At 48.9% G+C, this 23987-nt stretch overlaps 2 protein-coding genes across 2 annotated transcripts; both read right to left on the bottom strand.

The window, feature by feature from the left end:
* Positions 1-805: 805 nt before the first annotated feature.
* Positions 806-3563, bottom strand: TMEM81 (transmembrane protein 81). The gene has a single exon (XM_039702565.1). It carries the CDS (start codon positions 2600-2602, stop codon positions 1157-1159), a length of 1446 nt encoding a protein of 481 aa, XP_039558499.1. The 5' UTR covers positions 2603-3563; the 3' UTR covers positions 806-1156.
* A 1084-nt stretch (positions 3564-4647) lies between these two features.
* RBBP5 (RB binding protein 5, histone lysine methyltransferase complex subunit) lies at positions 4648-22001 on the bottom strand. The gene is made up of 12 exons (XM_039702577.1): positions 21909-22001; positions 20852-21024; positions 20091-20231; positions 18548-18710; positions 17143-17252; positions 16893-17012; positions 15285-15438; positions 15094-15165; positions 12861-12978; positions 10467-10536; positions 8527-8753; positions 4648-6306 (listed from the first exon to the last, which is right to left on the bottom strand). The coding sequence occupies exons 2-12, from the start codon at positions 20992-20994 to the stop codon at positions 6281-6283; spliced, it is 1344 nt and encodes a 447-aa protein (XP_039558511.1). The 5' UTR covers positions 20995-21024; positions 21909-22001; the 3' UTR covers positions 4648-6280.
* Between the last annotated feature and the right edge of the window lie 1986 nt (positions 22002-23987).

The raw sequence follows: 23987 nt of genomic DNA, 5'->3' as shown, positions 1-23987 counted from the left end.
ACATTTTTTCCTAAATTTTTGCCCTTTATGGTGTGAATACAGGGGCAGTGATTAAGAAAAGATGATTTTGCAGGGAGAGAGGGAAAAAAATGAGGGATGGGGATGCTCTTCCAAGGGTTTTTACTTCCCGACTTGCATTGAGCTCCGAATTCTGCTATTCCCTTTTCCTGCCTCCTCCCTTCCTTCCCCTGTTATGATAAACATCCCCCAATCCTTAATATCCCTTCAAAAATCAAAGAGCACCCCTGAAAAAAATCCCATTAAAGGCCCTTTGTGACAGCTGGACCCCAGTGGCCATCCCAGCCCTCGGTCTCCAAATAAAAACCCCAATTATGGATTCATTTTCCCTGCTCTGAGCATCTGGCTCCCCTCAGAAATTACAAAACCCCGCAATCCAAAGATGAAGGAGATTTTTGGCTCCCGCTCTGACTTCCCCAGCAGAGCTGGAGCTTTCATCCTGCTGGATTTGGGAATCCCAGCTGGGCCCAAGACACTGAAATTTCCATGACAAAGAGCAGAGAGGCTCCTGCAGATGGGGCAGCTCTGGACCATTAACTCCCAGCCCGCTGTGATGGGTCATTCCCAATTTTTTCCATGTTCAGGAGGTGAAAAAAACCCTCTGGGAATCAGCTCTGGGAAGTGCCTGGTTTGGTTTTCATTCGAATAAATAAAATTATTTCCCTCCATACCCATGTTTTTCGATATCAAAGCATTTTTGTGTTGTCCTGGTAAAAGGAAAAACTGTGGATGACCCCAAGAATCCCATCCTGAATTCCTAATCCAGGCTCCAAAGTGGCCTAAAATATTAATTTATAAACTGTGTCTTTTGCAAATAAATTCTAAATATCCCATGAAATAGTTATGGGATCCATGGAATGTCCTGAGTTGGAAGGAGAGGAAAATCCAACTGTGGACAACCCAAAGAATCCCATTCTGAATTCCTGAATTCTTAATCCAGGCTCCAAAGCAGCCAAAAATATTCAATAATAAGCTGTGTCTGTTGCAAATAAATTCTAAATGTCCCATGAAATAGTTATGGGATCCATGGGATGTCCTGAGTTGGAAGGGGAGGATCACTAAATCCAACAATGGACGATCCCACGACTCCCACCCCGAATTCCTGATCCTAACAAAGAGCCAAAACCAGGGAATTGCGTCAATCTTCGTTCATTTCTCGTGCTGCTCTTTTCCTGCAAACCCTGCCCAGGCAGCAGAGCCCGACGCTGAACAGGATCCCCATGATCACCCCACTCCCGATTCCCAGCACGGCCTCGTAAAACCACTGCTTCTTCCAAAAACTCTCCCGCTGCTCCGGGGGCCCCGTGGCGTTTCCCGGTGGTTCCTCCCCGCTGGCCAGCTGCTGCTGCTCCCAGGTCAGGGATTTCTCAAAGTCCAGATCCACCAGAGCCTTGGGGATCACCCTGAGGCTGAAGTAGATCCTCTTGACGAGCTGGAAGGAGCTCAGCACCTGCACGTCGCAGCGGTAGGTCCCGGAATGCGACTCCAGCGCCGGCGAGAAGCTCAGGGAAGGGCTGGGGTTGCGGAAAGGGTGGAACAGGAGGTCGTTGGTGGTGATGAGCCCCCGGGCGAACCTCCAGGTGTAGCCGAAATTTGGTCCCTCCAGGCTGGCGGCCTCCGGGGAGAGGCAGACGAGCTTGAAGGGTTTTCCCTCGGGGATGCTGAAGTGCTGGAGGCCGCAGATCCAGTCGGTGAGGCAGCGCGAGCGCACCAGGGAGCAGTTGCGGCGCTCCCCGGCCGGGCTGACCTCGCACAGCTGCTCCTGCTTCAAGCCCAGCCCGCAGGTGACGCTGCAGGGCGTGGAGTTCACGGCCACCATGGGCTTCAGCCCCAGCGGCATGGACTCCGCGCCCGGGGGAAGAGTGAAGCCTGATCCCAGCTCTGAGGGAAGCTCAGATCTTGATCTCGCTTCTGAGGGAAGCTCGGATTCCGGTTCTGAGGAAAGCTCCGATCCCGGTTCTGAGGGAAGCTCGGATTCCGGTTCTGAGGAAAGCTCCGATCCCGGTTCCGAGGGAAGCTCGGATTCCGGTTCTGAGGAAAGCTCCGATCCTGGTTCCGATGGAAGCTCTGAGCCCGATCTCACTTCTGAGGAAAGCTCCAATCCTGGTTCCGAGGGAAGCTCTGAGCCCAATCTCGCTCCAGAGGGATGCTCCAATCCTGGTTCCGAGGGAAGCTCCGATCCTGGTTCCGATGGAAGCTCTGAGCCCGATCTCACTTCTGAGGAAAGCTCCAATCCTGGTTCCGAGGGAAGCTCCAATCCTGGCTCCGAGGGAAGCTCTGAGCCTGATCTCACTCCTGAGGGAAGCTCAGATCCTGGGTCCAAGGAAAGCCCCGATTCCAATCCCGGTTCCGAGGAAAGTTCTGAGCCCGGTTCCAAGGGAAGCTTCGATCCCGGTCCCAAGGGAAGCTCCAAGCCCGGTTCCAAGGGAAGCTCCGATCCTACTCCCGAGGGAAGCTCCGAGCCCAATCCCAAGGGAAGCTCCGATCCTGCTCCCGAGGGAAGCTCCATTCCTGATCCCAAGAGAAGCGTTGCTGGAATGCACAGGGCACACAGCAGGATCACCACGATGGGGCTCTGCTCCATCTTCCAGGTGCTTTTGTGTCTGGGTTCAGCACTCCGAACCCCCTGGAATCATTCCATGAATCTCCCAGGTTCTTCGGGATGTCTCTGACATCCCACCAGATCTAATCCTTCCACCTGGGAAAATCCTCCCGGATGTGGAGCTGGAGGCACAACTGAAAAAAGACACAGCAAGGCGTTACTGGACCCGGCAGGGTGGGAATTCCAGGAATTCCATCGGGAATGCTCTTTGAACAGGACAGGAGGATGTTCTGATCCATTGCGCCCAATCCAATTCTGCCCAAATTCCATCAGTTTTGGCTGTGTTCGGGAATTTCAGTGAAATTCTCTCCTCCCTGTAAGACTTCCCTTGTTGTTTTTGATGGGTTTTATTTTGGATGGATTTTCACTGGAAAAGGAGAGGCTCCACTTTCATTTTCCCACCAAACTCCGAATTTCCAGCAGGAATTACTGCTGGAATCTCCCAAATAATGCTGTGGAGTGTGAGGAAATCCCAAAATCTCAGTTCCTCATGGAGACCCTGTCCAATCCTCACTTTTACAAACACATCCCAGCCTGGAGCACTCCCCAATCCAACCCCAACATTCCAACCTCTACTGGGGCTGATCCATGGGAATCCAGGGTGGTCTGAGCCAGTTGGCTCTGGTCACTCCGTGTCCACACCAAGCTCTGGAGCTGTTCCCATGGGAGCAGCTCTGATGTCACAGCCAGGGCACAACAGCCCCAAACATTCCAAGGAAGAACCCTCAGGGAAGGCCCAGCAAATCCCGGGAGCTGAGGGCTCCAGAAGCTCCAGGTGAAGTTCTGGTTGAAATTCCCAGCCTTGGAAGGAGCCTCAGGAGCTGGGAGAGCTCTCAGAGCCCTCATTCCTGAGGGATCCAACCCCAGACAGCCACTGATGGATCCACAGGAATCGTTCCCACGCTGCCATCCCAGGAAAACGCTCTGAGAGATTCTGGTAGGATCCATGCAGTGCTCCAGCGTCCCAAAAAAATGATGCACTGCTGAAGCGTTCTCCCCTGGAAAACCCAGGTTTTTCTTTGATGCAAGAACCCCCACAGTTCTATGGAAACAAACAATGCACTGCTGAAGAGTTCTTCGCTAGAAAATCCAGGGTTCTTTGATGGAGGAACCCCCCACAGTTCTATGGAATCATGTTCTCCGTAGTTTTTGACCACACTTTTATGGAAAAGGCATCCCATAATCAGAGTCTCCTGATGGGCATCCCTGGATTCCCACAGGGAATTGGGTTTGTCAAGTTCCTCCACAACCCCAAATTCGGATCTATTCCCTTCCTCACACTCCTTATATCAAACTGAGGAATTCCCAAAGCTCCAGGAGGATTTTCCACCCCCAATCCCCCCTGGAGCTGCCCTCCCCTCCCAGCTCCGAGTGCACTCAGGGATCTGGGAATTCCAGACTGCTCTGAGTGGGACAGGACCTCAAATCCCACCCGTGCCACCATCCCAGACGCTCCAAACCTCATCCAGCCTGGCCTGGGACAGCCACGGATTCTCTGGGAATTCATTCCCTGAGCACTCAGGGTTGGTTTTACTCCAGCTTTACTCCTCTCCCTTCACTAAAACCAACAAAAAATACCCTAAAAAACCCCAAACACGGCGTGTTCGAAAGATTCCCAAATTCCAGCACGACGGAAACCCCCAACTTTTCCATGGAAAAGCCAAGATTTACCCGTGGATTTTAGGAAATGGAAGGTACCTCTTTATTTACAAACACAGAACCACCACCGCTGCAGGAGCTGCTCCAATATTGTACAAAACCAGGGAATAAAATAAGGGTGGGAATAAATCAGGAAATAAAATAAGGGTGGGAAAAAACAGGAAATAAAATAAGGGTGGGAATAACCAGGAAATAAAATAAGGATGGGAACAAACTGGGAAAGAAAATAAGGATGGGAATAAAGCAGGAAAGAAAATAAGGATGGGAACACAGCAGGAAATAAAATAAAATAAAATAAGAATGGGAATAACCAGGAAATAAAATAAAATAAGCATGGGAATAACCAGGAAATAAAATAAAATAAGGAGAGGAACAAAGCAGGAAATAAAATAAAGATGGGAACAAAGTGAGAAATAAAATAGAGATGGGAATAAGGCAGGAAATAAAATAAAATAAAATAAGGATGGGAATAGCCAGGAAATAAAATGAGAACAAAGCAGGCAATAAAATAAGGGTGGGAATAAAGCAGGAAATAAAATAAAGACGGGAATAACCAGGACAGAAAATAAGGAAGAAAACAAAATTGGGAAATAAAATAAGGATGGGAATAATCAGGAAATAAAATAAAGATGGGAAGAGCCCAGGAAATAAGGATGGGAATAAAGCAGGAAATGAGAGAAGGACGGGAATAAACAAAGGCATTTACACTGTACAGAGGGAAGCTGAGTTTGGGGTGGGCTCAATGCTTTCACCCCACCTGCAGAACCTTGGCCCGGGCATTTTTAATTTGGGGGGTCAGGCCCAGCAGCCAGGGTGGGTTTGGCAAGGCAGAGTCACCCCACAAGCAAAAAGAACCAAAAAAAAAAAAGGAATTTTACACTCGTGGTCATAAATGTCCCCAAAGCTGGGAATGAAAACATCAAGTTTTGAAAGATTTCAAAACCTCTGATTTCCAAATGTTTTCTCTCTCCTCATTTTTATACCTGCTCAGTTCTTGGCTGCAAATTCGTCATTTTCCAACTCCCTTCCTGCTTTTAATGCCTGCAGGACACCCAGGAAATTTAAATAGCTCCTGATAACCCCAATAATTCCAAAATGAGAGCAATGAAACTCCAAAGTCTGGGGGGAAAAAATGGATTTAGGAATGAGATTTCCTTTGATCAGGATGTTGGTGTGGGTAAGAGGTGCTGGACGGGGAAAGTGCCATTCCCATTCCTGCAGGAAATCCTGAAGGAATAAAAGTTGGGAATGAGCTGCCAGCTTCTGTTTTAACCCAGAAGTGGGAAAAACAGAAACCCTTTGGAGAAGTTCTGCTTCAGTTCTGACACGAAAATTGGTTTTCATTTATCCAGGAGGAGCCTGGATATTCCTGGAGGAGAATTTCCCAGGGAAGAGAAGGAACAAAACCACTGGAAAGGACAGGAGGGAGCTCCAGCAGAGCTTTGGGGGGAAAAAAAAAACATTGGAAAATGACTTTTTTCATCTAAAGCTGCTCCTTCTGCCACAGGCAGAGCGGGAAAAACAAACACAAAACCAAGGCAGATTCCAGAGGGGCCTCAGCTCCTCAATCCCACTGGAAATTCCTGAAAATCTGGCTGGGATCAGCAGCTCTGTCCTGGGAAAAGCCGGGCTCGGCGAGTTGGGAATTCCCAGCTGGAAAAGGGGACTTGGCAGGAGACAGTGAGGAATCCAAACTCACACTCTGGGCTGCTCTTCCATCCGGGAATGCTGAGAGCTTTTGGGAGATAAAAGGCTCTGGAGTGGCAGGGAAGGGGCTCAGGTCACTCTGGGACAGGGATTTGTCCCCAAAATCCCGGCTGGAGCTCGGTGCCAGCCTGATCCGTGCCGAGGGTGGAGCTGCTCCCTCTTCCAGTCATTCCTGCCCCAAATCTCTCCCTGAATCCTTGGAATTCAGTCTGTGCCAGTCCTGCCTGGGAACTGCAGCGCTTGCCACGCTGGGGAGCCCAGAGAGGAAAGGAGGCAGGGAGGGGAGGGGATTCTTCAGAGCAGCTCTGAGATTGCTCCGCCTGCTGAGAGAGCAGAGAGGGGAATGAGCGTGCGGCTCCCGGGGAGCAGAGAGGGGAATGAGCGTGCGGCTCCGGGAGAGCAGAGAGGGGAATGAGCGTGCGGCTCGGGGCTCCGGGAGAGCAGAGAGGGGAACGAGCGTGCGGCTCCGGGAGAGCAGAGAGGGAATGAGCGTGCGGCTCCGGGAGAGCAGAGAGGGAATGAGCGTGTGGCCCGGGGCTGGGGGAGAGGAGAGAGCCCAGGGGAGCAGGGGGTGGGGAATGGGGGAAAAAATGGGAAATGCAGGGGGAAATGTGGGGGGAAAAATGGGAAATTAAATGGGAATTAGAAATTAAATGTTGATTAAAAACGGAAGTGTTTTTCTGAGATCCCTGGGAAATCCAAGGATCCTGCCCTGTTTGGAAGCCAAGGATTGGAATTCTCCTTGGAAATCCCAATTTTCACCTTCCAGGCCACGATCCTTTCCCATTTCTGTTGTTAATTATATTAATTAGCAGCGACGAAAGCAATAATTAACATGAGATTAATCATCTGCAAGCCAGCCCTGTGAGGATCCAGGCGCCATCCTTGAAAACATCCCAAAATCTTGGAAAACACCCCAAAATCCTGGAAAACCCCCCAAAATCCTGGAAAATCCCTCAAAATCTTGGAAAATCCCCCAAAATCCTGGAAAATCCCCCAAAATCTTGGAAAATCCATCAAAATCTTGGAAAATCCCCCAAAATCCTGGAAAATCCCCCACAATTCCCCTCCCCAGAGGCAAATCCCACCCAAACCCAAGCCCAGGATGCTCCTGGCTGCTCCAAGCCTGGATTTTTTTCCAGGTGGAAACATTCCCAGAGAACATTCCCAAGGTTTTCCCATCCAAAATTCCCATTCCTGGAAAAAAAGAAGGATCAGGACAAGCAACACCAAGGAGCTGAGCAGGAAGGGGAGGCAAAAAGGGAATAAATCACTCCTGGAAATGAAAGGAATTAAAACAATTCCTAAATTCCCAAAATCCACAGCAGCAGCTGCTGGAACCAAGGAAATGCAGAATTTGATCCATCAAATCCATCTTTGGAGCTGGGTTGTGTCCCAAAGTTGAGTTCTGGATTAAAATCTATTTTAAAAAATCATCATTGCAGCCAAAATTGTGCTCTCTGTGCTGGGCCTGGAGGAGCTTTTCCCAAAAAAAGGAGGAAATTTCCCAAAAAAAAAGGAGGAAATTGGAGAATGGGAAATGTTTGAGGCTCAGGTTGGGTCTCTGCAGAGGTGTCCTGCTCTGGCAGCAGCAAAATATGGCAAAAAAAAGGGAAAAAATCTGAATTTTTCCCTATTTGCAGCAGCTGTGAAGGAGGAAAATCCCAAATTTCTCCTGCTGTGCAGCCACTGGAGTTTAAACTGGGATTAAACTGGAATTCAACTGGAGTTTAAACTGGGATTAAACTGGAATTCAACTGGAGTTTAAACTGGGATTAAACTGGAATTCAACTGGAGTTTAAACTGGGATTAAACTGGAATTCAACTGGAGTTTAAACTGGGATTAAACTGGAATTAAACTGGAGTTTAAACCGGAAAGCACAGCTGGGAATAGGAAATGCAGCTCCTGGATTTTCTGCCAGGGTTTTTTTCTCAATAAATCATTTTTGATGCTTTTTCCCCCAAAAAATCAGTGAAAATCCAGGTATTTCATAATTTCTGCAGGAGCTGAGGGAAGGAATTGAAGGAATTAGGGTTTGGAATCTAAATAAATTAAAATAATTTGAATTTAGGACTGGCTCTGAGCATCTACAAAACTGCAGAATCCTTCATTTTCCCCCAAAATCAACCAAAATATTTCCTGATTTCTGCAGAGCCGAGGGAAATAATTAAATAAATTTAAATAATTTCAATTTAGGACTGACTCTGAGGATCCACAAAACTGCAGAATCCTTCATTACTTCTCCAAAATCAACCCAAATATTTCCTGATTTCTGCAGAACCGAGGGAAATAATTAAATAAATTAAAATAATTTCAATTTAGGACCACAAACCCCTCCACGTGCAGCACACAAAAATCACCCCCCCCCCCATTTTCCCACGCACAGAACTCAATTTCATTCCAACTTCCCACTAAAAAATTCCAATTTTGCCTCTCCTTGCCAGCAGCCGAGCGGGGAGGGAGGAACTTGGGGATGCTACAGAGACCTCTAAGGACGGGGGACAAAGCAAGGCCACCAGGGAGGTGGCACTGTCCTTACCTGGGAGGGGCTGGCCCAGCTCCGCCTGCACTTTACCCTTGGCCGCTGCTTCCAGAGGCAAAGCACCTCTGTCCCCTTTGTAGAGTTTCGGTTTAAATGGAGAATCTTTGTCTTTACCTTTTGATCCTTTGGGCCTGCCCGCCTGCTTCTTCTTGGATTTACCGTCGCCCTTCACGCCCAGCAGCGGGTGCACCTCTGGGGGGGTGGGGAATGGGGGGAGGTGAACCCTGAAATCTTGGGATCAGGTCCCTCGTAACACCCCAAAACCCCTGGGATTGGATCCCTCCCAAAACCCTCGGAATCAGATCCCTCCAAATGCCCTAAAACCCTGAAATCCCGATCAGATCCCTCCCAACACCCCAAAACCCCCTGGGGTCAGATCCCTCCCAACACCCCAAAACCCCCTGGGATCAGATTCCTCCCAACACCCCAAAACCCTTGGGATCAGATCTCTCTCAATGCCCTAAAACTCTGAAATCCTGATCAGATCCCTCCCAAAACCCCAAAACCCTTGGAACTGGATCCCTCCCAAAACCCTTGGGATCAGATTCCTCCCAACACCCCAAAACCCTTGGGATTGGATCCCTACCAAAACCCTCGGAATCAGATCCCCCCAAATGCCCTAAAACCCTGAAATCCCGATCAGATCCCTCCCAAAACCCCCAGGATGAAATCCCTCCCAACACCCCAAACTCCTCAGGATCAGTCCCCCAAAGCCCTCAGGATCAAACCCCAAACCCCTTGGGATGAAACCCCCAAACCCCTCGGGATCAGATCCCAACACCCCAAACCCCTCAGGATCAAACCCCAAACCCCTCAGGATCAAACCCCAAACCCCTCAGGATCAGATCCCAACACCCCAAACCCCTCGGGATCAGATCCCGTGGGGATGGGGATTTTGGGGGGTGGGGATGGGGATTTTGGGGTTTGGGGATTTTGAGGTTTGGGACAGGGATGGGGGAGTTTGGGATGGGAATTTTGGGGTTGTGGGGATGGGGATTTTGGGGTTTGGGAAGGGGATGGGGGTGTTGGAATGGGAATTTTGGGAGTTGGGATAGGAGTTTGTGGGGTTTGGGATGGGGATTTTGGGGTGTAGGGATGGGGATTTTGGGGGTTGGAACAGGAATTTTGGGGTGTGGGACGGGGATTTTGGGCTTTGGGATGGGGTTTGGGGTGGGGGTGGTGGGGTTTGGGACGGGAATTTTGGGTTTTGTAATGGGAATGTTGTATTTTTTAAAGGGAACGTTTAGACAGAATGTTGGGGTTTACAACAGGAATTTTGGGTTTTATAACAGGAATGTTTAAAGGGAATGTTGGGGTTTGTACCAGGAATTTTGGGGTTTATAACAGGAATTTTGGGTTTTATAACAGGAATGTTTAAAGGGAATGTCGGGGTTTGTAACAGGAATTTTGTGGTTTATGAAGGGAATTTTGGGTTTTGTAACAGAAACGTTTAAAGGGAACGTTGTGTTTTCTGAAGGGAGCGTTGTGGTGCCTGTTCTGTGCTCTGGGAGGGTTAATTAGTGTCCCTTAACGAGTTTAAAGGGAATGTTTAAAGGGAATGTTGGGGTTTATAACAGGAATTTTGGGTTTTGTAACAGGAACGTTTAAAGGGAATGTTGGGTTTTCTGAAGGGAGCGTTGTGGTGCCCGTTCTGTGCTCTGGGAGCGTTAATTAGTGTCCCTTAACGAGTTTAAAGGGAATGTTTAAAGGGAATGTTGGGGTTTGTAACGGGAATTTTGTGGTTTATGAATGTGATTTCTAAAGGGAGCGTTGTGGTGCCCGTTCTGTGCTCTGGGAGCGTTAATTAGTGTCCCTTAACGAGTTTAAAGGGAATGTTTAAAGGGAACGCTGTGATTTCTGAAGGGAGCGTTGTGGTGCCCGTTCTGTGCTCCGGGAGCGTTAATTAGTGAGCTCATTAAGGAGCTCAGGCCCAGCACCTGCTGCAGAAGGCGGCGATGGGATCCACGCTGGTCACGTCCACCTCCTCATCCTCTGCAGCATCTGCACCTGGGACAGGAATCGGGAGTTAAAGGCAGGGAACGCCTGCAGTGCTCCTGGTGCTGCAAAGAATAACCTGGAGAGCTCCTGGTACAGCAGGAAAAAACCTCAAAACCCCACAAAAGTATTTCCTGCTATGGCCCAAAACGAGCCCAAAATAATTCACATTAAAGCACAAAACAAATGTAATATTTCCTATTAAAGCAAAAAGAAATCTAAAATGTTTCCTATGAAAGTAAAAAAAAAGCTAATTCACATTAAAGCACAAAACAAATGTAATATTTCCTATTAAAGCAAAAAGAAATCTAAAATGTTTCCTATAAAAGTAAAAAAAAAGATAATTCACATTAAAGCACAAAACAAATGTAATATTTCCTCTTAAAGCAAAAAGAAATCTAAAATATTTCTCATTATAGCACAAAACAAGCCTAAAATAATTCATATTAAAGCACAAAACAAATGTAATATTTCCTATTAAAGCAAAAAGAAATCTAAAATGTTTCCTATAAAAGTAAAAAAAAAGATAATTCACATTAAAGCACAAAACAAAATTAAATATTTCCTCTTAAAGCAAAAAGAAATCTAAAATATTTCTCATTATAGTACAAAACAAGCCTAAAATAATTCACATTAAAGCACAAAATAAACTTAAATATTTCCTATTAAAGCAAAAAGAAATCTAAAATATTTCTCATTATAGTACAAAACAAGCCTAAAATAATTCACATTAGAGCACAAACTTAAATACTTCTCATTCAAGCAAAAATAAATATAAAATATTTCCCATAAAAGCAAAAAAAAACCCTAAAATAATTTGTATTAAAGCATAAAACAATTCTAAAATATTTTCTATAAAAGCAAAAAAACCCTAAAATCATTCATATTAAAGCACAAAGCAAACTTAAATACTTCCTATTAAAAGCAAAAAACAAATCTAAAATATTTTTGATAAAACACAAAACAGACCTAAAGCAACTCATATTAAAGCACAAAAAACCCTAAAATTAAACCCAAAAAATGCTTTCATATTAAAGCAGAAAACAAATTGAAAATATTTCTTATTAAAGCACTAAAAAAAGGAAAATAAATCTAAAATGTTTCCTATAAAAGTAAAAAAAAAGATAATTCACATTAAAGCACCAAACAAAATTAAATATTTCCCATTAAAGCAAAAAGAAATCTAAAATATTTCTCATTATAGCACAAAACAAGCCTAAAATAATTCATATTAAAGCACAAACTTAAATACTTCCCATTCAAGCAAAAAACAAATCTAAAATGTTTCCTAAAAAAGTAAAATAAAAAGATAAAATAATTCATATTAAAGCACAAAAAAACCTTAAATGTTTCCCATTAAAGCAAAAATAAATCTAAAATATTTCTTGTTATAGCACAAAACAAACCTAAAATAATTCCTATTAAAGCACAAACTTAAATACTTCCCATTCAAGCAAAAAACAAATCTAAAATGTTTCCTATAAAAGTAAAATGAAGCTAAAATAATTTGTATTAAAGCATAAAACAATTCTAAAATATTTTCTATAAAAGCAAAAAAACCCTAAAATCATTCATATTAAAGCACAAAGCAAACTTAAATACTTCCTATTAAAAGCAAAAAACAAATCTAAAATATTTTTGATAAAACACAAAACAGACCTAAAGCAACTCATATTAAAGCACAAAAAACCCTAAAATTAAACCCAAAAAATGCTTTCATATTAAAGCAGAAAACAAATTGAAAATATTTCTTATTAAAGCACTAAAAAAAGGAAAATATTTCCTTTTGAAACACAATAGCCTAAAATATTTCCTATTAAAGCACAAAACAAACCTAAAATATTTCCTTTTAAAGCAGAAAAACCCCTTAAAATATTTCCTATAAAAGCAAAATACAAACTTAAATATTTCCTATGAGAGCACAAAAAAGCCCTAAAATAATTCCAATTAAAGCACAAAATAAATCTAAAACATTTTATTACAGCACAAAAGAAATCTAAAATATTTCCCATTAAAGCAGAAAACAAACCTAAAATAATTAATATTCAAACACTGCTAGAACCCAATTAATTAAATTATGGGAAGTGCTTTAATAGGAAGCATTAATGAGGAATAATTCTCATTTTCATCATTTTTCACAATCCAGGATTTTTATTTTTTTTTCTCCTGGATTTTGGGCACCACCACGTGGCCAGGGAGAATCCCAGGGAGGTTTGGGAATTCCCTGGGAATTTTTGGGAATTTTTTTGGGGAATTTTTTGGGGAATTTTTGGGGAATTTTTTGGGGAATTTTTTGGGGAATTTTTTGGGGAATTTTTGGGGAATTTTTTGGGCACCTGTCTGCTCTGGCTCGCTCTTATCCTCATCCTCGATGTCAAATTCTGATTCCCTCTCCTCATATTCCACATTTTCATCCAGCTCCTTGAAATCAGGGGCAAAAGCGCTCCAGTTTTCCTGAAAAAAATCATAAAAAATCAGTTTTAATAGAAATAAACAGCACTGGATTCCTTGGATTCCTGGAATTTCGAGGAATTAAATCCTGGAAGGGGTTAAAAGATGGATGTGGCAAGGGAGGGAGGTGGGAATGGCTGGAATTGGGGATCTGGGAGGGTTTTTCCAAAATGAATTATTTTGTGGATGTGCAATCTTGTTGAAATCCAATAAAAGCATTAAGAAATCAAGGAAAATCCAATAAAACATTAAAAAATCAAGGAAAATCCCATTAAAAAGCAGCAAAAATCGAGGAAAATTCCATAAAAGCAGCAAAAAATCAAGGAAAATCCCATCAAAGCAGCAAAAATTGAGGAAAATCCCACAAAAGCATTAAAAAAATCAAGGAATCCCCATCCACCTGGATCACTCCTGGAATTAAGGGGGACAATTCCATGGAAAATGTCCCTGGGATGGAGCTTAAGGATGAATCCAAAGCTGAGCTGGAGTTCTGAGCTCAAAGTCACAACTCAAAATGAAGCACAAAATGAGTTGGAATGGGAATTCATCAAGGATTTCAACACACAAAAATTGATTATACAGGGAATTCTGGAATTGCAGATGGGATGGGGTGGAAAGGGAGCTTAAATCCCACCCCATTCCCTGGGCAGGGACACCTCCCACTACCCCAGGGTGCCTTTTTACCCTTTTTACCCATTTTTTTACCCATCTGATCCACTGTCCAGCCTGGCCTGGGACACTCCCAGGGATGGAGCAGCCACAGCTCCTCTGGGAATTCCATCCAGCCCCTCCCAGGGAGGGATTTATTCCCAATATCCCACCCAAAGCAGCCCAGGAAATCCTGGAATGGTTTGGGTGGGAAGGGATCAGCAGCTCCACACTTCTCCCCATCCCAGATTGCTCCAGCCTCACCTGGGACACTTCCAGGGATGGAACAGCCAGAATTTCCCTGCACAAGCCTGTTCCAGACCCTGTTCCCAAGGGAATGACCCCAAACCCTGGCTCAGCACTCGGTTCTGAGCCCATGAAATCCTGGACCATCCCAGCCCCTCCCAGGGAGGGATTTATTCCCAATATCCCACCCAAAGCAGCCCAGGAAATCCTGGAATGGTTTGGGTTGGAAGGGATCAGCAGCTCCACACTTCTCCTCCAGGTTGCTCCATCCTGGCCTAGGACACCAAGGATGGAACAGCCAGAATTTCCCTGGACAAGCCTGTTCCAGACCCTGTTCCCACGGAATGACCCCAAACCCTGGCTCACCACTCAGTTCTGAGCCCGTATGGAAATCCCGGACTGGTTTGTGTGGGATCAGCAGCTCCACACTTCTCCCCATCCCAGGCTGCTCCAACCCGGCCTGGGACCCTTCCAGCGATGGAACCAGCCTGTTCCAGACCCTATTCCCAGAGGAATGACCCCAAACCCTGGCTCACCACTCAGTTCTGAGCCCATGAAATCCAGGACTGGTTTGTGTGGGATCAGCAGCTCTACACTTCTCCCCATCCCAGGCTGCTCCAACCCGGCCTGGGACCCTTCCAGCGATGGAACCAGCCTGTTCCAGACCCTATTCCCAGAGGAATAACCCCAAACCCTGGCTCAGCACTCAGTTCTGAGCCCATGAAATCCTGGACTGCTTTGGATTGGAAGGGATCAGCAGCTCCACACTTCTCCCTATCCCAGGCTGCTCCAACCCGGCCTGGGACACTCCCAGGGATGGAATAGTCAAAATTTCCCTGGACAAGCTTGTTCCAGACCCTGTTCCCAAGGGAATAACCCCAAACCCTGGCTCACCACTCAGTTCTGAGCCCGTATGGAAATCCCGGACTGGTTTGTGTGGGATCAGCAGCTCCACACTTCTCCCCATCCCAGGCTGCTCCAACCCAGCCTAGGACACTTCCAGGGATGGAACCAGCCTGTTCCAGACCCTATTCCCAAGGGAATGACCCCAAACCCTGGCTCACCACTCAGTTCTGAGCCCGTATGGAAATCCCGGACTGGTTTGTGTGGGATCAGCAGCTCCACACTTCTCCCCATCCCAGGCTGCTCCAACCCGGCCTGGGACCCCTCCAGCGATGGAAGCAGCCCCTATTCCCAAGGGAATGACCCCAAAGGCAGACTCACCACTTGGTTCTGAGCCCATATGGACACCACCCCGCTGGAGATGGAGGCGATGATGGGCCGCACCGGGTGCCACTGCAATCAGCAGGCGAGGGGACAAAAACCAACAAGGAACCCTTCATTAGCAAACATTAGCGAGTGCCACAGCCCATTCCCAAACCCCAAGGACGCCCAGGGGCTGGGGGGCTCCTCACTGCCACGTCCAGGAGCAGCTCGCCGCGGGTGCCGTGCAGGATCTTCACCAGGTTGCCGATGCTCTTCTCCCAGATGTAGAGCGCGTGCTGCCGCGCCGAGCCCGCCACGATGTACTCGCCGTCCCCCGAGAAGCAGCACTTCTTCCAGGGGGTCCTGCGGCCAGGGAGACAGGGCAGGGATGGCTCAGCTTTAGCTTTTATGGTTTTCAGATTCTGGGCTGCTTTTATGTGTAAGATTATTATTATTATTATTATTATCATTATTATCATCATATTATTTATATTTAAGCTTTATGTTCATCCTCCAATAAACAGCACTTCTTCCAGGGGGTCCTGCAGCCAGGGAGACAGGAATGGGATGGCTCGGGGTTAGCTTCTATGGTTTTCAGATTCTGGGCTGCTTTTATGTTTAAGATTATTATTATTATTATTACTATTATTATCATTATCATTATTATCATTATTATCATCATCATATTATTTATATTTAAGCTTTATGTCCATCCCCCGAGAAGCAGCACTTCTTCCAGGGGGTCCTGCGGCCAGGGAGACAGGGGAGGGATGGCTCAACTTTAGCTTGTATGGTTTTCAGATTCTGGGCTGCTTTTATGTTTAAGATTATTATTATTATTATTACTATTATTATCATTATCATTATTATCATTATTATCATCATCATATTATTTATATTTAAGCTTTATGTCCATCCCCCGAGAAGCAGCACTTCTTCCAGGGGGTCCTGCGGCCAGGGAGACAGGGGAGGGATGGCTCAACTTTAGCTTGTATGGTTTTCAGATTCTGGGCTGCTTTTATATTTAAGGGTGGTTTTTTTGTGGTTTTTTTTTATGTTTGTTTGGTGTTGTTGTTGTTGTTTGTTTGAGGTTTTTTATTATTTATATTTAACCTTTACATTTTAAGTTTTAGCTTTTATATTTTTCAGATTCTTCCCCAAAGCCCTCCCTGTGCACCACACCCCTGCCATGGCCCCACCTCTCCCCAGGCCCTGTCCCCTGTCCCCAGGCTGTGCCCCGGCTATGCATAGGCTGTCCCCAGGCTGTTCCCACCCTCCCCAGGCTGTCCCACCTGTTGACCAGGTCCTGCCCTGTCCCAGGCTGTCCCCAGCTGTCCCCAGGCCCTGGCCCCAGCTGTCCCAGCTGTCCCAGCTGTCCCCAGCTGTCTCCAGGCCCTGTCCCCAGCTGTCCCCAGGCCCTGGCCCCAGCTGTCCCAGCTGTCCCAGCTGTCCCCAGCTGTCTCCAGGCCCTGTCCCCAGCTGTCCCCAGGCCCTGGCCCCAGCTGTCCCAGCTGTCCCAGCTGTCCCCAGCTGTCTCCAGGCCCTGTCCCCAGCTGTCCCCAGGCCCTGGCCCCAGCTGTCCCAGCTGTCCCAGCTGTCCCCAGCTGTCTCCAGGCCCTGTCCCCAGCTGTCCCCAGGCCCTGGCCCCAGCTGTCCCAGCTGTCCCAGCTGTCCCCAGCTGTCTCCAGGCCCTGTCCCCAGCTGTCCCCAGGCCCTGTCCCCAGCTGTCCCCAGCTGTCTCAGCTGTCCCCAGGCCCTGTCCCCAGCTGTCCCCAGCTGTCCCCAGGCCCTGTCCCCAGCTGTCCCCGCTGTCCCACCTGTTGACCAGGTCCTGCAGTTTCTGCATGGGCTCGGGCTCGCCGTCGCGGCCGCAGGTCAGGATCTCCCGCCCGTCGTACACGCGGATGATCCGGTCGGCCGTGTTGATCAGGAAGCAGCTGCAGCAAAACGGGGGGAAATCAATGAAAAACCCATCGATCCATCAATCAATCAATCACAAATCCTGGCCTGTGCAAGAACTGGGGGGTTGAGGAGCTCTGCAGTTTTGGGATCCCCCGGGGCGCTCACCTCCCTTTGCGGGCGAACTCGATGGATTTAATGGCCGTGGTGTTGCTGGTCCCTGTGGTCACTCTGAAGGAAGCAACAAGATCCTGAGTGTCTGTTTTTAAGACCAAGATCTGAAGATTGAGCAGACAGAGAACAATCAGTGGCTTCACCTGAAACAGAACCCTGGGAGCCCACCCGGGGACACTGCAGGAGCTGCTGAGACAGAAACGCCGGGAAAACATCCCAAAAACGTGTCAAAAACAGAGTCAGACAAAGATCCCAAACCCCCTGAGGCTGGAAAACCCCTCCAGGATCCTCAAGCAATCCTTCATCTGCTCCCCAAACCCAGCAGCCATCTCTGCACCTGTCTACACCCAAAGCCATCCCTGTGCCTGTCCCTGTTCCCCAAACCCCTTCCTGTGCACCTCACCTGTTCCCCAAACTGATCCCTGTGCCCCTCACCTCTTCCCAAAGCCATCCCTGTGCCTGTCCCTGTTCCTCAAACCCATCCCTGTACCCCTCACCTGTTCCCAGATCTATTCCTGTTCCCAAACTCATCCCTGTGCCCCAAATCCATTCCTGTTGCCTAAATCCCTCCCCGTGCCCCTCACTGCTCCTCAAACCCCTCCCTGTGCCCCTCACCTGTTCCCCAAACTCATCCCTATGCTCCTCACCTGTTCCCTAAATCTATTCTTGTTCCCCAAACCCATCCCTGTGCCACTCACCTTTCCCCCAAATCTATTCCTGTTCCCCAAAACCCCTCCCTGTGCCCCTCACCTGTTCTCCAAAACCATTCCTGTTCCCAAACCCATCCCGAACTCTCTGTTCCAGAAATCTATTCCTGCTCCCCAAACCCATCCCTGTACCTCCTTTTCCCCAAATCTATTCCTATGCCCCTTACCTGTTCTCCAAACCCCTCCCTGTGCCCCAGTGCACCCCAAACCCATCCCTGTGCCCCTCACTGCTCCCAAACCCATCCCTGTGCCCCTCACTGCTCCCCAAACCCCTCACTGCTCCCTAAATCCATCTCTGTGCCCCTCATTGCTCCCCAAAGCCATTCCTGCTCCCCAAACCCCTCCCTGTGCCGCTCACTGCTCCCCAACCCTTCTCTGCGTCTCTCCCTGCTCCCCAAAACCTTCCCCGTGCCACTCACTGCTCCCCAAACCCCTCCCTGCTCCCCAAACCCCTCCCTGTACCCCGCGCCCCTCCCTGCTCCCCAAACCCCCTCCCCGTGCCCCTCACCCATCGAGGTGCCCAATCCCCACCCGGAGCACCCAGTGCCACCTCCAGAGATGCAGACCCCAAAGCCCCCATGGCACTTCCAAAGCCCGACCCCCCTTCCCACGGGGAATTCCCAGCGCTGCCCAGCCTGGCTGTGCCCAGGGGCAGCCAGGGCTGCCCAGTGCCCGGGCAGGGAGGGGCTGACCTTGCCCTTGGCGTTGCCGGTGTAGATGTATTCCCCACGGCGGTCAAACGAGGCCACCACGTTGAGGTCGGAGTCGTCGTCCACGGGCAGCACCACGTGCTTGGAGTCGGACAGGGTGAGCATCACCGGGGCAGACTTCATGGGACACACCAGCACCCTGTTCCTGCAACACAGGCCAAGGTGGGGACTCCTGCCCTCGGGGAGGGCGTCCGTGGTTAGAGACAAAAAACATCGAGGTGGGTCGAGGAATTCAGATCTTGGGAGGGGTTTCCATGGTTAGAGCTAAAAAACATGGAGGTGGATTGAGGAATTCAGATCTTGGGGAGGCTTTCCATGGTTAGAGCTAAAAAACTTTGAACTGGATTGAGGAATTCAGATCTTGGGGAGGGGTTTCCATGGTTAGAGCAAAACTAATCGAGGTGGATTGAGGAATTCAGATCTTGGGGAGGGGTTTCCATGGTTAGAGCTAAAAAACATTGAGATGGATCAAGGAATTCAGATCTTGGGAGGGGTTTCCATGGTTAGAGCCAAAAAACATTGAACTGGATCGAGGAATTCAGATCTTGGGAGGGGTTTCCATGGTTAGAGCTAAAAAACATGGAGGTGGATTGAGGAATTCAGATCTTGGGGAGGGTTTCCATCATTAGAGCTAAAAAACATCGAGGTGGATTGAGGAATTCAGATCTTGGGAGGGGTTTCCATGGTTAGAGCAAAACAAATCAAGGTGGATCGAGGAATTCAGATCCTGGGGAGGGTTTCTGTTGTTACAGCTAAAAAACATGGAGGTGGATCAAGGAATTCAGATCTTGGGGAGGGTTTCCATGGTTAGAGCAAAAAAACACCAAGCTGGATTGGGGAATTCAGGAGATCTTGGGAAGGGTTTCCATCATTAGAGCTAAAAAACATTGAACTGGATTAGGAATTCAGATCTTGGGAAGGATTTCCATGGTTAGAGTTACAAAACATTGAACGGGATTAGGAGTTCAGATCTTGAGAAGGGTTTCCATGGTTAGAGCTAAAAAACGTTGAACTGGATCGAGGAATCCAGGAGATCTTGGGGAGGGTTTCCATGGTTAGAGCTACAAAAGCATGAAGGTGGATCAAAGAGAAAAGGATTCCCAGGAAAAAAAAAAAAAATCGAGCTGGACTGAGGAATTCAGGAAACCTTGGAAAAGGATTTCCAGCAAAAACAGCATTGAGCTGGATTGAGGAATTCAGGAGATCTCAGAGAAGGAATTCCAGCAACTGAGCTGGATCAAGGAATGCAGGCTATTTCTATTTTTATTGTCTTCAGTACTTAGCAAAACCATGTGAAGTTCAAATCTACTTAATTTCCTTTCCTTCTCTGAGTTTGTGCAGCAATTTCAAACCCAAGGATTTGAAATTCCCACACTGACTCCCAAGAGCTCCCTCCCAAAAACCCGACCCCAACACAACAACTTCCAACTGGGATTTCCAATTCCACTTGGAAAACGTAGGAACACCCCAGGAGCAGCGGCTCCCCCCCGCTGGGAGCATCCCAGTCCCCTCGCAGGGCACTTACTGGTCCCGGGGGTGGTACTGGACCTTGAGGATGGGCGAGGGGAAGCGGAAGCGCTGGTCGCAGTCCCCGGACAGCACATCCCACTGGGACACGATGTTATCCGTGGAGGCGCTGACCAGCTTGTGCCCGTCCCGGCTCCAGCTGCGCAAGGGGGGCAACGCCCAGAGGTGTTATTCCTTAGGGGAAGGGCTCAGGGAATTCCCAAAAATGTTATTCCTTAGGGGCAGGGGGAAGGGCTCAGGGAATTCCCAGAGGTGTTATTCCTTAGGGGCAGGGGGAAGGGCTCAGGGAATTCCTAATTCCTTAGGGGCAGGGGGAAGGGGCTCAGGGAATTCCCAAAAATGTTATTCCTTAAGGGCAGGGGAAAAAGGAGCTCAGGGAATTCCCAACAGAGTTATTCCTTAAGAGCAGGGGGAAAGGAGCTGGGGATTCCATGGAGATTCCAAGGGGACTCCCTGGGGTTTCCATGGGGATTCCAGCAGATTCCCTGGGGATTCCTGCAGTTCCCAGGCTCTGCTCACCACAGGGAGCACACCGGGTGGGTGTGGGATTTTGGGAATGCTGGGATTTTGGGAATGCTGCACTCACCAGAGGGAGCAGACGGGGTGGATGTGGGATTGTGGGATTTCAGGATTTTGGGATTTCAGGACTTTGGGATTTCAGGATTTCGGGAACGCCGTGCTCACCAGAGGGAGCACACCGGGTGGATGTGGGGTTTTGGGATTTCAGGATTTTTGGGATTTCGGGAATGCCACGCTCACCAGAGGGAGCACACCGGGTGGATGTGGGCGCTGATGATCTTGGCGATGCCGCGCGTCAGGAAGTCCCAGATGACGATGCGGCCGTCGTTGCAGCCCACGGCCAGCAGCGTGCCCCAGCGGTTGAAGGTGCACGTCAGCGCCATGCTGATGCAGTCCAGAGTGCCATCGGCCTCCTGCGGGGACAGGGGACACTGGGGACACAGCGGGGACACTGGGGACACAGCGGGGACAGCGGGGACACCACCAGGGACAGTGGGACACTGGGGACACAGCAGGGACAGCAGGGACCCACTGGGACACAGCAGGGACACTGGGGACACAGTGGGGACAGCGGGGACCCACCAGGACACAGCAAGGACAGTATGGGGACACCTCCGGGGACAGTGGGGGACACAGGGCCAGCAGCGTGCCCCAGCGGTTGAAGGTGCACGTCAGCGCCATGCTGATGCAGTCCAGAGTGCCATCGGCCTCCTGCGGGGACAGGGGACACTGGGGACACAGCGGGGACAATGGGGACACTTCCAGGGACAGCGGGGACACTTCCAGGGACAGTGGGGACACTGGGACACCACTGCAACAGTGCAGGGACAGTGTGGGCAGTGTGGGGACACCATCGAGACACTGTGGGGACAATGGGGACAGCGTATGGACAGTGCGAGGAGTGGGGGGACAGTGCAGGACAGTGTGAGGGACAGTGTGGGGACGTCACAGGACAGTGTGGGGACAGCCTGGAGAGTGGGGACAGTGCAGGACACAGCACAGGGACAGTGAGGAGAGCACAGGCAGTGTGGGAACAGCGTGGGGACAGTTTGGGGACAGTGCAGGGACAGTGGGGGGACACCACTGGCATAGTGTGGGGACAGCGTGGGGACAGCCCCAGGACAGCGCAGCAGCGTGGGGACACTGTGGGCAGTGTGGGGACAGCGCAGGGACGGTGTCCGGGCAGGACCCATCCCGGTGACACCTGGTGACACGCGGTGACACGTGGTGACACGCGGTGACACGCGGTGACACCCGGTGACACCCGGTGACACGCGGTGACGCTCGGTGCCGTTACCTCGGGGTAGTTCTGGCCGAAGGACTCTGCGGGGAACGGGAGAGCGGCGCTGAGCGACGGCGCCGAGAGCCCGCCCGGCCCGGCCCCGGGACCGCCCCCGGAACCGCCCCCGGAACCGCCCCCGGTGCCGCCGCTCCCGGCTCCAGCCCAGCCCCGCTCCCGCTCCCGTTCCTATTCCCGCTCCCGTTCCCGGCCGCGCCTGCCCCGCTCCGCTCGCTCCGAGCGGCTCCAGGCTCGAGGCGCCGCCGTCCCGCCCCCGCCGGGCCTCCTTCCCTCCCCGCTGCCACTCCCGCAGCGCCCCGCTCCCATTCCCGTTCCCATTCCCGTTTCCATCCCCCCTCCGGTTCCCGCTCCCATTCTCCCGAGGCGGCGGCGGGGCCGGGAATGCGCGGCGGCGAGCAGGCAGCGCGGCGGGCAGCCCCTGCGCGGCGCGAGGAAGGGGCCGGGTGGGCCCCGCGGCCGAGCAGGAAGGTTCCGGGAAGGGGGAGCGGTAATAATGTAGCACCAATAATTAAATTAATTAAAATAATTCTTATTCTAATAATTAACTAAAACACCGCGGGGAGGCTGGGCCCTTGCCGGTATTGCCTGGATTTCTACTGGAAAGGAGTGGCTGCTTTTGGAAAAAAGGAAAGAAAAAATAAAAGCAAAGAAAAGGAAAAATAAAATAAATGGAAAGAAAAGGAAATAAAATAAAAATTTAAAAATATAAAAATTAAAAAATAGAAAATAAAATATAAACCATAAAATACTAAAAATATATATAACAAAATATTTAAAAATAAATTAAAATTGAAAAATTAAAAATAATAGAACCAGAGGGAAAATAAAGTAAAATAAAATAAATAAAATAAATAAAAAAATAAATAAATAAAATAAAATAAAATAAAATAAAATAAAATAAAATAAAATAAACCCTGACTTGAGTCATAAAAACCTGTGGAATCCCCCAACACCAACTCCAGGCAGGCACAGAAAATAACCTTGGGCCACCCTGGAGATTCCCACATCGCACCCCGAAATCCCAAAATTCCACAGGGAAATTCCCAAAGCCCGGCAGGGGCCGGGGCGGGGCCGCGGGCACAGCCCCTCCCCTCCCCTCCCCTCCCCTCCCCGCTCCTCGGCGCCAGCCCGCGGCCATTCCCGAATTCCCAGAGCTTTTTTTCCTCAGAGCCATTCCCGTTTTTCCAGAGATTTTCCTGAGGATCATTCCCACTTTTCCACAGGTTTTTTTCCTCAGGGCCATTCTCGTTTTTCCAGGAGTTTTCCCCAAGGATCATTCTCACTTTTCCAAAGGTTTTTCCCAAGGCCATTCCCACTTTTGCAGAGGATCTACACAAATCCACTGTGGAATGGCAGAGCAGGGATTGGATCCATAAAAATCCACTCTGGGAATGGCAGGAAAAGCTGGATCCATCCCTCAGAGCCATTCCCGTTTTTCCAGAGATTTTCCTGAGGATCATTCCCACTTTTCCACAGGTTTTTTTCCTCAGGGCCATTCTCGTTTTTCCAGGAGTTTTCCCCAAGGATCATTCTCACTTTTCCAAAGGTTTTTCCCAAGGCCATTCCCACTTTTGCAGAGGATCTACACAAATCCACTGTGGAATGGCAGAGCAGGGATTGGATCCATAAAAATCCACTCTGGGAATGCCAGGAGAGGTTGGATCCATAAAAAACCACTCTGGGAATGCCAGGAGAGGTTGGATCCATAAAAAACCACTCTGGAATTCAAGCACAGGGATTGGATCCATCCAAATCCACTCAGGGAATGGCAGAGCAGGGACTGGATCCATAAAATCCCCACTCTGGAATGGCAGGAGAGGATAAATCCACAAAAACTCCAGTCTGGAATGCCAAAACAAGAGCTGGATCCATAAAAAATCCACTCTGGAATGGCAGGAGAGGCTAAATCCATAAAATCCCCACTCTGGAATGGCAGGAGGAGTTGGATCCATCCCCATCCCACTGGGAATTCCAGCACATCCCCCCCGGATGCAGAAAAGAAACAAAAAAAGCTTTTTTTCTCTTTTTTTTTTCTTTTTTCCTCCATAAAAAGCTCCTGAATCCATTTTATTGCAC

This window comes from Passer montanus, unplaced genomic scaffold (assembly GCF_014805655.1).
Source record: "Passer montanus isolate IOZ18808 unplaced genomic scaffold, ASM1480565v1 scaffold157, whole genome shotgun sequence".
Taxonomy (NCBI): Eukaryota; Metazoa; Chordata; class Aves; order Passeriformes; family Passeridae; genus Passer; species Passer montanus.
Note: the sequence above shows the minus strand (reverse complement) of the source record. Positions and strands in the feature narration are given on the sequence as shown.

Coding starts and splice junctions, on each gene's coding strand:
- TMEM81 (XM_039702565.1), bottom strand. CDS start 2,602: ATGGAGCAGAGCCCCATCGTGGTGATCCTGCTGTGTGCCCTGTGCATT.
- RBBP5 (XM_039702577.1), bottom strand. CDS start 20,994: ATGGCGCTGACGTGCACCTTCAACCGCTGGGGCACGCTGCTGGCCGTG. Junction 20,232..20,851: donor CACCCGGTGTGCTCCCTCTG/GTGAGCGTGGCA, acceptor CCCCTTGCGCAG/CTGGAGCCGGGACGGGCACA. Junction 8,754..10,466: donor ATCGCCGCCTTCTGCAGCAG/GTGCTGGGCCTG, acceptor CCAAGATTTCAG/GGTTCACCTCCCCCCATTCC.